Below are 14,126 nucleotides of genomic sequence, written 5' to 3'. Positions count from 1 at the left end.
GATGAGTTTGGAGCAGAGATTGATAGAGGAGTTCCGAGATTTGAATCTAGCAATTGAGGTGCGACCCAAGAGCTTATTTGTGGGAGCATTGCAGATCACCAATGAATTTGTAGATCACATACGCGAGGCTCAAGGGGATGACCCGTTTTTGCAAGGCAGGGTGTTGGAAATAATGGGGGATAAGGGTGTGGAGTTTGAGAAGGATACAACCGGGTTAATTAGATTCAAGGGGAGGATATGTGTGCCATCTCTAGATGATTTGAAAGTTCAGATTTTGGAGGAAGCACATAAAAGTCGTCTTAGTTTCCATCCAGGAGTGACTAAGATGTACCAAGATTTGAAGAGAAGTTTTTGGTGGCATGGCATGAAGAAAGATGTAGCCGAATATGTAGCAAGATGTTTGACCTGTCAAAAGGCTAAGGTTGAGCACCAACGACCATCGGGAGAATTGAAGCCATTGGAGATTCTGGAATGGAAATGGGAGAGCATATCTATGGATTTTGTATCTAGTTTGCCCAAGACTAGTCGTGGACATGATGCTGTGTGGGTCGTAGTTGATCGACTCACCAAATCTGCTCATTTTATCCCAGTGAATATGAAGTATAGAATGGAGAAACTCGTGGAGTTGTACATCAAGGAAGTAGTAAGGTTGCATGGAATTCCTTCTAGTATTGTATCTGACAGGGATCCGAGGTTCACTTCGCGATTTTGGACGAGTCTACATGAGGCCTTGGGGACAAAGCTGAAGCTTAGTTCAGCTTATCATCCTCAAACAGATGGTCAGACTGAACGAACCATTCAGACTCTAGAGGATCTACTTCGGGCGTGTATTATAGAGAAACAAGGTAGCTGGATGGATTGTTTACCATTGATTGAGTTTACTTACAACAATAGCTACCAAGCCAGTATTGGTATGGCTCCTTTTGAAGCTTTATATGGACGAAAGTGCAAAACTCCTATTTGTTGGTATGATGATGGAGAAGCGGTACTTCTTGGACCTGAAATGCTACAACAGATTAACGAACAAGTAAAGTTGATTCGAGAGAAGATAAAGGCATCTCAGGATAGGCAGAGGAGCTACTATGATAGAAGGAGGAAGCCACTAGATTTTCAGGAAGGAGAACATGTGTTTTTGAAGGTTTCTCCCTTAACCGGAGTCGGAAGGGCTCTTAAAGCTAGGAAGTTGACACCCAAGTATCTAGGTCCATATCAGATTTTGAAGAAGATTGGGCCTGTAGCTTATCATATCGCCTTACCTCCGAGTTTATCGAATTTGCATCCTGTGTTCCATGTCTCTCAACTGAGACGGTACAACCCAGATCCATCACATATACTTGCAGTGGACGAGGTACAGGTGAAGGATAACCTCACCTATAGAGCACAACCTCAGGAAATCACTGACCGAAGGACGAAGTCGTTGAGAGGAAAGGAGATCGCATTGGTGAAGGTGCAGTGGGGAACCGACGAGGGTGATTCTACATGGGAGTTGGAGGATAGGATGAGAGAATTGTACCCAAGTTTGTTCATAGAGTAGTTAATTTCGGGGACGAAATTCCTAAAAGGGTGGGAGTATTGTAACATCCTGGAAATTTCTACCCGGAATTTTTGGAAACGATGTATTTTGAATGATTATATATATAAGTATTATTCAGTGTATATGCCTATATGTTCTTGGTAGAAGTAGGAATAGCGGGGGGGCAAGATATGCGGGTTAGGCTAATTAAGGGAGAGAAATCCATAACTGGGAGGTTATGGGTTAATTCCTAATTAATTAGTTAAAAATCATCGTGTTGCGTGCGACTTAAAATTTAATGAAAACAACCTCTAAACCACACTCGGGGTTTCATTTTGAGCGTTTTGATATATATATTGCTTGCTTTCGAAAACTGGCCCCGGCGGACGCAGAGAAACGCGAGAAACTGGAATCAGAGAAACGGCACGCAAACCGAGGCAGGATTTTTAGCGTTTCAAAGGTCAGATTTTTCTCACTTTTGTGACTGAGTATGGGTCACAGTCAAAAAGAGAAAGTGGGCCCTTTTGCTCCAATCAAATAGGGACATGTGGCAGAGCTTGAATAAAATAATAGAAAAAGAGGAAAACCTTTTATTTAAAACCAAAAAGCCTTTCTCTCTCTTCACTCAGCCCTCATTTTTTTTTCAGACAGCTTTCTCTCTCCCTCACGTTGCTTTTCTTCCTCCCTCATTCTCCATTAAAGCTCCATACAAAGCTTCAACCTTTAGTGCCCGTTTCTGCCCCAAATCGTGAAAGGAGAGCATTTTTGGAGTCGTGAAGTGCGTGGCTACGAGTGGGACTTCGAAAATTCAGGTTTGGGTGGACTTCTTTCCCTCTTGATTTTCGTGGGTATGGGGTTTTGGGAGATATGAGGGGTAGTTTTGTTAGTTTTCTGCTGTGTGATGATTATTTGTGAAAGCATTTGCTGAAAACTTGTTGAAATCGCCATGTTTGGATGAGTTAGACATACCCATTCGGTTTTAGGGTTTTTGTGATGATGTTTGTGATGTTTATATGCTGAAATTGCTGATGGAAATCTGTTAGAGACGAAGGGTAGAACTAACCCAAGGTTAGAAAGTGAGAATGTGATGTTATGAGTGGAAAAAGAGTGAGACTTTGAGAGTTGGAAGGCTAAGTCTGAATTCTGTGGTAAATGGAGGTTAGAGTGAGTTAATACTAGCTTGAAATGTCGTTTAGGACATGTGAGAAAGGTTAGGCTGAGCTAGAGAGAAAAACAAATGACCAAAGTGAACCAAGAGCCATTTCTAGGGCAAAATTTGGGTGTTGAAGAGTCAAATTTTGATTCGGTGAGATTTTAGGTGTAAATCCAGCTTGAACAAGTCTAAATAGATGTTATGGACTGGTGTGAGGTGAGAGTTTGCTTCAAATTTACCTCATTCTAAATTTCACGTTTCAAACCTAGAAAACCCATTGAATTGAGGGGTTTTGGACACCTAGATTCTGTGTTGCTGTGTTTTGAAGCTTGATTTTGGGTTAGACATGATTGATACATGAATTGGGACTTGTAGGAATTGATTTGGGCAAGATTGGATGAGGGGAAGTGTGGTTTTCGAAATATGCTCTTTGTGCAGATTTTGCTGTAAAATTGTGCAGCAGAATTCTGCACAAGTGCAGAAAAATCCATGTATTTGCTGGTTGTGGAAAGAGTAATGTAGAATGAGTTCTGGATGTTTGCTAGTAGATCCCAACGGTCAAAATGTAGGCTTATGCACTATAGACTTCCAGTAAAATTTTGGAGTCGATCCAATGGTTAACGAATTGGATCGAAGGAATTGTTACTGTGGTCTTTAAGTGAGAAAAACTGTGATTTTGGTTGATGTGTTGAGCAGAGTTTTCTGCCTTTGCTCTGTTTTGCTTGGCTGTGATAGCTTGTGTTGTTTGAATGTTGTTTTGCTTGGATGTTGTGGAAGCTTGGGAGGATTGATGGGGACCCGGTGTTGAGAGAAACGAGGATATGGGCTACGTGGGAGTACGTGAGCTCAGTTGGAGGTGGGCAACAGGGGATGGTGGGTTTATGCGCGCATTGTGGATGTGGAAAACTTGTTGTGCACCATCGCCCGACCGCCACCTAGTACCACATGTGATGGGTACCCCATAATCCTACAAGCTTGAGATGAGGAAGTGTTGAAGGGTGAAACTTCCTGCTTTTATTGTTGACCACAGAGTGGTACCTGGAGATATGTCGCGGGGGTCAGGAGACCTTGGGGACGTCAGGTGGGGTGCTATTGCCCAAAACCAAGCTTGACCAATCCCGACCCAACCCGGGCATAGTCGGTCAGTGAGAACCTGTGATGTACCTAAGCAGGCGAGCTCCTGGCAGTCAACAGATAAAAGGAAAACAAGACCACAAAGCAAGGAGGCTTGTGGTGGCTGGCCAGCTGTGAATTTTGTGTAATATGTGGATTGTGGTCTCTGGTAATCGATTACCAAGGGTGGGTAATCGATTACAAGGCTTAAAAATGAAGACAGGGGGCTAAGATGGTCTCTGGTAATCGATTACCAGGGGATGTAATCGATTACCAGGCTTGAAAACGAGGTCAGGAAGCTAAGGAAGCCTCTGGTAATCGATTACCAAGGGGTGTAATCGATTACCAGGCTTAAAAAGGGAACTGGGAGTTGATGGAAGCCTCTGGTAATCGATTACCAGCCTGTGTAATCGATTACACAGAGGAATGGGTCACTGGTAATCGATTACCAGGCATGTGTAATCGATTACACAGTGTATCATTGCATATTTCATGTCCTGAGGCTGTGTAATTCAAGTTTAGCCTCTGGTAATCGATTACCAAGGCTGTGTAATCGATTACCAGAGATGGAAAGCCTTAAAATACCCCTTTTATTGCATGTAATGTTTATGAGACGCATCGTGTGCAGCACAGTTAGATTCTTGTGAAAGAGTCTACCCCTTTCTCTTCTTTCTTGTAGATCGTGATGGCGGCGCAGCTAATCCGTGATCGAGTAGAGATGGAGTGCCTAGAGGGAGCTTGGGAGACCCTCGAAGGCAACACGAGGTGCCGATTTCGGGGCACCATTCGATTCACGGCTACTTCTTTGGTGCATCCAGATGAACCTGCACGGACGCTTCAGCGCACTGTGGAGTGGATACTACCCACGCCTACACCATATCGTCTAGTGGAGCCCGTTCAAGTGATCGAGGTAACGTCATCCGAGGAAGACCCTGAGGAGGACCTGGAGGAGCTACCTCCTGAGCCTGCTGTGGATGCCCTTGACTTTCTAGAGGGTGATGAGGATCCACTTCTTGAGGTGGATTCTCCCGAGGAAGTCATGTCGGCATCTGAGGCAGACTCTATGGAGGATAGCGGCCCGAGGGAGATGGCGATCAGCGGAGGCTCTTCATCCTAGTGGACAGCTTTTTGGATTTGTTTTGTATATTTTGAGGGTGGGTGTATCTAGGACTAACTGTTAGGTTTACTCTTTTGTTTTTGTATGGGTAGACCTGATGTATAGGCATTTGATGATTGTATACATGTGGCTGAAGCCACCGCTATGGATACCTTTGCTCTGGATGACACTGTATTTTGTAAAACTCTCATATTTTGGACAGCTTTAAATGATGAATGCATTTATGATCGATCTTGCTCTTTGAAAAGAAAGCGTTAGTAACTTTATTTGTAAAAGAGTTTATCGACCGTATTTTATTCTTTTACTTTCACGTGACGACCTAAAGTAATGGCTGGTACGTTCTTTCTTTTGAAAAAGCAAATTAGTTTAGAGATTATGAGCAGTGAGAAAGAAATGACTCCGAACAGAGTTGTGAACTGGCCATTCAGGACTCTGTAGTGAGGATTTTCCTTCGAAAACTTGTTTTAGTGAAAAGAGAAAGAAATGAAAAGAAAAAAAAAAAAAAAAAAAAAATTTACCATGGTTTTTGTTATTTAAATTATTTCTATTAAACCAGTCATTAATTTAGGGACGCCACACTTGCACCATGTTCAAAGGGAGGCAGACTTTGTTGCTCTCTCTTTAGTTAATTGGGATGTCAGACAATCTAAACCTCTTTGTATTTTGTCATCACTCCTTTTTCTCTAAATGGTTTGCTCCTCAATGATGGTGTTTTTTTGTTCTAATGAATAAAAAAAACACAAGTGATTATGTTCAACTACATTTTCTACATCACATACAATATATTGAACATAATCATAGTATTTAAGTTTTTTTTAACATAGTATTTAAGTAATATATAAAATACGATAGGCAAACATTTCAAAATTAGTTCCAAAGATTGGTCAAGGACCCAATTTTGACTTTTTCTAATAAAAAACTAAATAAATAAAATATGTTTATTCTTGGAATATGATTCTACCTAAATTTCCCACCTCACTTATATTTTTGATTTGGTATCATCCTAATTAGGGTCTTAAGTTCTTAATGGTATCCTAATGTATTTTCACAAGTTTCAATCCTTTTGAACCGGTTATGAGACTAATCCTTAGTCGGAACCTAGTCGCACTTAAAGTTTATCGCCCTCCCTAAGAGTGTAATGCATAGATCGAACCTAGGTTCTCTCCCACAAACTCAATGTATACTGTCAATTGAGTTACACTGCATTCCCATCTCACTTATACATACTTATCTCATTCTCCTTTATTATCACATTAAAATTTTTCCCATCGAAAATATCATCCCTTACCAAAATTATGTTTAAAGGCAACTAAGTAGATGAATATTGGATATTAAACTCATTTTTTTTTAAAAAAAAACACAGAAATAATATTTTTATTATCTAAATTATTAAAATTTAACCAGCAACAATTTTTTATAAAACCAATAACATATTGTCACATTTTTTAGAGAGAACATATTTTGTCACCTAAGATGGTGTCAAGTGAATTAACCTGTAATAACATTGCATTAATTAAAAAAATTAATCAATATCTTTAGAATATTGATTAAAGAACTAAAATAAAAATTATTTATTATGGAGATTATATGAAAACATAAAAAATTATAAATAACATAATTTTGCATATTTCATTAAAAATTATCTTTTTTCTTTACTTTCTTAACTAGTGTTTTTACGTAAGAGTACTTATTAATATTTATCTTAAAATAATATATCTTTTTATTAGTATGAAATATTAATTAATTTTATTGATTATTAATTTTTTTTGAAAAATCTGTTTTTTTAATAAATTAAACATAGTACTGTATTAGTACTTATTTGAGACAGTTGACCAGAAGTTATAATTTTGGCAAGTACAAAGTATAGAAAAAAAGTGAAAGCATGCACAGGGTACCACCTACCACGCCACCACCCTCTTCACTTGGAGAGTGATGGTGTCCCCAACAACCACCAAAAGGCGTTGTTTTTAAGGCTTCTCTTCCTCTTAAGTATTAAGTTTCAACGCCCCTCAGCGGAGTTTTCCACTTCCCACCAACTTTACCCAACACAACCTTCACATAAATAAAACCCATTACACCCTCACTTCGAAAACCTCATTCATTCTTTTCTAACAAACGAAACTCAAAACAGTGAAAGAAAGAAAAAAAAACACTGCACAAAACAATGGCTTTGAATTTGATTCATCGACCAGCCACTAAACCACCATCTTCCTCCTCCTCTTTCGTCACCCCTCGCCCTTTGCGGACCACACAGAGCATCCCTGTGAGGAACTCGCGGCGCTCCATCGCCGTGCGCGCCGCCGCCACGGAGGCTCCTGTGGCTACTATTACGGCGGCAAGGGAGTGCAGGGTGAAGTCGGTGAAGGCCCGGCAGATCGTGGACAGCCGCGGGAACCCGACGGTGGAGGTGGATCTGGTGACGGACGGGCTTTTCCGAGCGGCGGTGCCGAGCGGCGCGTCGACGGGGATTTACGAGGCGTTGGAGCTGAGGGACGGGGACAAGAGCGTTTACGGCGGGAAGGGTGTTCTTAACGCCGTTAGGAACATCAACGAGGTCTTGGCTCCCATACTCGTTGGCGTCGACGTTAGGTAACGGACTTTCTTCCTTCCTTCCTCTGTTTGTTGGTTAATTGATTAATGCCGTTGACCATTATTCCCCTGCGAACACTTCTTGTTGTCGTTATTGTTGAACGTAAAAGTAAAGAGAAAAAAGAGTGTAGGTTGGTACAAATAATTAGGCTCTGTTTGGGTAGGCTTCTCTAAAAGCACTTATAGGAGAAGAAAATAAAAAGAAAAAAATGAAATAAACTTTTTCATAAGCTAAAATTAGCTCTCCATTAACTAATTTGTAGATGTCCTCTCATCTTTCTTTTAGAGAAGTTATATGAGAAAAGTTCTACAAATTAGCTAATGGAGAAGTAATTTTAGCTTATGGAGAAGCTCATTTTATTTTTTTCTTCTTATTTTCTTTTCTTAGAAGTGCTTCTAGAAAAACTTACACCCAAACATGCCCTTAGAAGGTTTCGCTGGAGTGTTTGGAAGAGAAGAGAGAAGGCTGATATTGCGTTTATGTTGAGAAAATGTTTGTAAGATTGAATCAGGTGTGGTTGGAATGTTATGCGACTAGGGAAAGAATTAAGGGATGAAGGCTTCTGTTCAGCCTGTATCTTTTGTTGTCATCGCATAAGTAGTATCAGAATTGGTTTTAGTAAAGATACATACGTCTTATTATTGTTCAGTAAAATTGATTTTGCTTACAAACTTGGGTTTGACTAAATGTGGTAAAAAATAGCTTTTTTACATTAAGTTGAAAAAATTACAGTAAGTTTTGCATCAAACTTTCTTTCAGGGTAAAAACATCGAACATAAGTTACTTTACTTCAAAATCAATTTTGCAAATGCGTCGAATATTACCATTTCCAATAAGATTACATTTTGATCAATTTTTTTTGGCAAATACTTATCCAAACACACACTCAACTATACATGTAGTATATCAAAAGCTCTGGAGTTGTGTTTTTGTTAATGATTAATAATCCAATACTAAAGTTGGGAAGCTGTTGTAAGGCTGCAGCAGTGTGTACTGATGCAGTAGAAAGTAGAAACAGCTTTGGAATAAAATTTATGTGAAATATTATGATATGGAGTTAGTTAGCTGAAGTTTTTCTGAGCTAGGTGTATATAGCCTACTATACATTGTGAGTCAAACACCATTTTTTGAGGGTTATGCTTGGCTCTTGATATTGTTTTTGCTTTGAATGAACAATATTTCCATCTTTTTTTCTTCTGACTTGTTATTGCTTATGAAAGGAAGAAAATTAAGAGAAACTGATTTTATATTTACATATACTCTTCTTACCAAAGATATTGGGTTCTGTTTTTGAAGTTTTGTGTTGTACAGCTGATATTTATGGCTCTGTGTTTGTCAAGGAATCAAGCTGATGTTGATGCTATTATGCTGGAAATTGATGGAACTCCTAACAAATCAAAACTAGGGGCTAATGCAATATTGGGAGTTTCGCTGAGTGTATGTAGAGCTGGTGCAGGGGCAAAGGGAGTGCCCTTGTACAGGCACATCCAGGAGATTTCAGGAACAAAAGAACTTGTTATGCCAGTTCCAGCTTTCAATGTTATAAATGGGGGCAGTCACGCTGGGAATAATCTGGCTATGCAAGAGTTTATGATACTACCAGTTGGAGCAACTTCATTTGCTGAGGCTCTCCGCATGGGCAGTGAAGGTTAGAAACCTATTACTTTGTGACTGACTGTAACCACACTGAGGAAGTATGGTTGTGACTTGTGACTGTAATTATGCATCTTTTGTGTGCATTTTTCTCATTTTGGCATTCAACGTGATGTCTGCATTTTTCGTCAATAACTCAATTGTTTGGTGAGTGTGAATTGATGAGTTCAGATATTAACTTCTGTGCTAATATTAGGTTCTTAGATAGGTATTACATATGATTTGATAGCTAATCTTAATTCCAATTTTCCTTACTGCATATTATCTATAGCATAAATTCCATGATTTTTTCAATCTCACCAGCGATCTACATATGGTGACAATCAGTTAACTTGGTTATTTCTGGTAGAACAGTTTATCATGTATTAAAGGGAATAATCAAGGCAAAATATGGACAAGATGCATGTAATGTTGGAGATGAAGGAGGATTTGCTCCCAATGTTCAAGATAACAGGGAGGGGCTTGTTTTACTCATGGATGCCATTGACAAGGCTGGTTATACTGGCAAGGTGGGTGAAGCTTTGATTATTTCTGTTGCATAATTTGAATATTCACTTGTGCTGATCTGGAAATAAAAAACAATGGTGCAGATTAAAATAGGTATGGATGTTGCAGCTTCAGAGTTTTACACTAAGGATGGGAAGTATGATTTGAACTTCAAGAAACAGCCAAATGATGGAGCTCATGTTCACTCTGCTCAGAGTCTTGGTCAACTATATAAAGATTTTGTTAAAGAATTTCCCATTGTGTCAATTGAGGATCCGTTTGATCAAGATGATTGGGGTTCATGGGCTTCATTGCTCGCTTCAGTTGATATTCAACTTGTAGGAGATGATTTGTTAGTTACAAATCCTAAGAGAATAGCTGAGGCCATCAAAAAGAAGGCTTGCAATGGTTTGCTTCTAAAGGTTAGTATCCTTAAACAAAATTTCTTTCAATTATTAGAATTATTTCATTATATTTTTGTTTAGTTTCCCCAGCATTTCCTCCTGCAGCTTGCTTTAAGATAGTTGTTTTTATTTGCATTTTATCGAAACTAATCAAACACCAGCTGAATTTACAGCTTGCTTTAAGATAGTTGTTGGCTGAATTTACAGCTGCAATTAATTCTTCGTTTGTTTTGTGTTGTCCATTGACTGCAGGTTAACCAGATTGGTACAGTGACCGAATCTATTCAGGCTGCACTTGACTCAAAGGCTGCAGGTTGGGGTGTCATGGTTAGTCATCGGAGTGGCGAGACTGAGGATAACTTCATCGCGGATCTCTCTGTTGGCTTGGCCAGTGGACAGGTTCTATATCCTTAATTTTTTTTTGGTGAATTTAATCTTTTTAGCTACCGTACATTATACTGTGGTGTTATCACTTTCATATTGATGATCCAAATTCTGTCCTCCAGATAAAGACTGGTGCTCCTTGCCGAAGTGAGCGATTGGCAAAGTATAATCAGGTAATTGGAACTTGTGTTCCTCTTTGATTCAAGGATTTTAGGTCACCCTATGACACCATAGAAATCATTATGAATAGACTGTTGCAAAGTGTGTTCATTAATCAAATGTTTCCATATAATCTTTGTGTCTGACCTATTTTAACTCGTCTTCATTTTTCCTTTTGGTACACTTATCTGCATTATTTGGGCTTGAAATGGACTCGGCATGGTAAAAGATTGATAAAAGTGAAACACAAACCTGAGTATAATCATGTAGAGTTAAGAGTTATTGATTCATAGTCAATGTTTCTATTTAGTATGTCTCAGTTTCAAAACTTTATTTATATTGTTTTTAATAGATAAAAATATCATTGTTCTTGAAAAGTAATTTTTAGAATGCTTCTTTAGCAGTCAATTGCTAAAATTATGTGAATGGTTAGCATGATAATCAAGTGATCTAACACACATGTATTCAATTTCTTTTCAGCTTCTTCGGATTGAAGAGGAACTTGGAAGTGTGCGATATGCCGGTGAAACTTTCAGATCACCTTAGAGTGAACTCAATTGATCCAAAAAATCTTATTCTGGAAAAGATTCTGCATCAGAATCATTGTCATCATTGATTTACCAAGGAAAATCCTGAGTTTTGATATAGTTGCTAGCCTTCTGGGGTTTTCAGATCTACTTGATTAGCCTTAAGATATGTTTTGAACTGAAATTACCATGTAATTGGATGATAACTTGGTGCAGTAACATGGTTCCGTCGGTGTAACTTTTTTTCTTTTTTTGAAAGAACCCTGCTTGTGAATTAGGCCCCCTGCTTACGACAATAAGATTTTATAGTGTGTCATCCTTTGAAGAAGGGAGAGGTTTAGACGTTGTTGTTTGGTAGTTCAGTGTTTGTAATGGTATTTCTCTACATAACTTATGAACAATTCCCGTTTGTTACTACCAAGCATTAGTGATATAGGATTGCAATTTCTTTTGCCTCACCCTGCGCCTAAAAAGGAAATCGTTAACTTTAATTCTAGACTCTGCAATAGTTTTTTTTTTGGCTTCGGTTCTTATAAATATCTTAAATTTTTTATATTTTGGTTTTATTCTTTATATCGTTTTGGTTAAATTACTTTTTTGTTTTCTAATTTATCTTTTAGGTTTGATCTTTTTTTTATTATTTTTAAGATTCAATTAGGTTTTCTTTTTAACAAAGATTCAATTAGGTTCTTTATTTTTAAAAAGTTCAATTAGGTTTTTTATTTTTTAAAATGAGTTCAATTTGATTTTATTTTAAAATAAGACCTAATTGGAACATTTTAAAATATTTAAAACCTAATTGAATCTAAAAAAATAACTTAGAAGAAAATAAAATAATTTAACCTATTTTTTTTTATTAGTTTGTATACTTTTATTCGTCAAAACATATAAAGGAAATCCTTATCCACTTATTAAAGTATTGACCTTTTTATTATTTGACCTAATTGAATAAGGTCTATATAAAGGATGAGAATTTTTAAAAAAGAAAAAATATTTATTGACACCAAAACCTAATTAAGAGTTTAAGACAACTAGGACCACCACGTACCCTGAACCAAAAGAAAAGGGAAATGCTTAAATTTACCTTAAAAAACAGAGAAAGGAAAATGCTTTACGTTTACGAAGACTTGCTAAAATCACGTCTCCTGAACCTAGACTATCTCAAAAGAAAGTCAAAATGAACCTTGGCTCATAATTTCAGACTTGTATCAGGAAATTGGCAAATCGAATGCCATTTGCAACCCACGCAGCACAGCAAATAATAAAGACAGACTGATGCCAGGACATCTTTTTCCATCATACTAAAAGTATTACCATACTTGATTACGGCTACACAGGAATCCGTTTTGTACATACCATATTTATGATAATTATTACAAAACAATTATGCTTATATTAATGTGCAGGGACAGAACATCTATAACTTGTAACAATGAGGGAACATGGTATGAAACACAATAGCCACTGGTAACTATAGCAAAGATTTGTTGTTCCAAGGTAATGAGAAAATGCAGATTTATGTACGAAAATCTTTGCTCAAAATATGCATCCAGCACAAGGAGGCAAAATAAACCAGAACATTCCATCCATCAGCATTTTAGATCCTCTTGTCACTAGCTTCCAGGAGCAAAATGGGATAAGTATATTTTCAGGCATTAATATCATCCACCCTTCACAGCAGGAAACAAGCAATTGCTTTTAAATCCAAGCAAGCAGAGCTAAAGCTGAATAGCTGGACCAGCATATACCCCCTGGCGCATATAAAGATCACTAGGTGATTCTAACTCTGTGAGCCATGCATATTCCTCCTCTTCCCCGTCACATATAGGTGCATTTGCAACTGCTGCAGAGCTAGACGCCGTCGATGATATCCTCAATCAGTGAGAAGCAGTGTTTGAGTTACTCCGTCGTAAGTTGCGTAAGGCTCAAGGACGAATGAAGGCGACAACAGATAAACACCGTCGAGATCAAGAGTTCGAAGTGGGTAATTGGGTTTTGGTGAAGCTCAGGCCACATCGGCAAACATCGGTAACGGGTTCAGCATATTCTAAATTGGCAAAACGGTATTATGGTCCCTTCCAAATCATAGCACGTATGGGCAAGGTGGCGTATAAATTGCTTTTATCTGATCATTCGCGTATCCAACCCATTTTTCATGTATCTCTCCTTAAGCCCTATGTGGCATCGACAAACTCAAGTGTTGTCGCAGAACTTCCACCAGGGGCTATCGATAACCACCCTGTTATCACGCCTCTAGCCATCTTAGCATCCAAAATCATTCCTTCAGAGACAGGCCCAAAACGTATGGTATTGGTGCAGTGGGCAGGACTGACACCAGAAGATACATCATGGGAGGAATGGTCAGAGTTCAAATCCCTTCATCACCTTGAGGACAAGGTGTTGTCTAATGGGCAGGGGAGTGTTACGCAGAACACTGAGGGTGTGTCCTTAGCAAGAAAGCAGCAGGAGACAAATAGCAGCGAGGGTGTGCCAGTAGCAAGACCCAAGAGAAGAACGGCCATACCCACTTACTTGGATGATTATGTTCAAACGTAGTGAAGCCATGTAGGTTACGATTACGCCAGTTGCAGTTGCATAGTAAGCTGTATCTTCTAGAATGTTCTCGAATCTAGTTGCAAGAATCGTATTCTGTTAGGCCATTAAGAGTTGTTAGGCCGTTAGGATCAAGTAAGCAGCCATATAAATGCTTGTACCCTTTCGTTGAAAGGCAATGAATAATACACAATATTTCTTTCTCTTCTTTTTTTTTTGTTGGAGGATACTTGGACCTCGAATACCAAGCATAACATTGTCTTAACATAACGCTTCAATTTAATCGTAAAAGACCAAACTCGCCCCGCCCCAACAATGTTCCCAACACTAGCAACTTAAAACACCCCCCAAACCCCAATTGGACCAACTGAACATTCACCAATCTAAAAAACAAAAGAATACATTTTTTTATGTTTTTTTTTTTGCTTAAAAGGAGAAAAAGCTGCAAAGTTGAATGTTGAGAACAACAAAAGA

The 14,126-nt window shown here is 38.5% G+C and overlaps 1 protein-coding gene across 1 annotated transcript; it reads left to right on the top strand.

The window, feature by feature from the left end:
• The first annotated feature begins 6,746 nt into the window (after positions 1-6,746).
• LOC114409545 (enolase 1, chloroplastic-like) lies at positions 6,747-11,557 on the top strand. Its single transcript, XM_028373035.1, has 7 exons — positions 6,747-7,485; positions 8,827-9,134; positions 9,494-9,648; positions 9,730-10,047; positions 10,282-10,428; positions 10,536-10,586; positions 11,053-11,557. The coding sequence occupies exons 1-7, from the start codon at positions 7,061-7,063 to the stop codon at positions 11,116-11,118; spliced, it is 1,470 nt and encodes a 489-aa protein (XP_028228836.1). The 5' UTR covers positions 6,747-7,060; the 3' UTR covers positions 11,119-11,557.
• The last annotated feature ends 2,569 nt before the right edge of the window (positions 11,558-14,126 follow it).

Source organism: Glycine soja, chromosome 4 (assembly GCF_004193775.1).
Source record: "Glycine soja cultivar W05 chromosome 4, ASM419377v2, whole genome shotgun sequence".
Lineage (NCBI taxonomy): Eukaryota > Viridiplantae > Streptophyta > Magnoliopsida > Fabales > Fabaceae > Glycine > Glycine soja.
The sequence above is the reverse complement of the archived record's forward strand: the minus strand, read 5'-3'. Positions and strand labels throughout refer to the sequence as shown.

Coding starts and splice junctions, on each gene's coding strand:
- LOC114409545 (XM_028373035.1), top strand. CDS start 7,061: ATGGCTTTGAATTTGATTCATCGACCAGCCACTAAACCACCATCTTCC. Junction 9,135..9,493: donor TCTCCGCATGGGCAGTGAAG/GTTAGAAACCTA, acceptor CTGGTAGAACAG/TTTATCATGTATTAAAGGGA. Junction 10,429..10,535: donor TTGGCTTGGCCAGTGGACAG/GTTCTATATCCT, acceptor TCTGTCCTCCAG/ATAAAGACTGGTGCTCCTTG.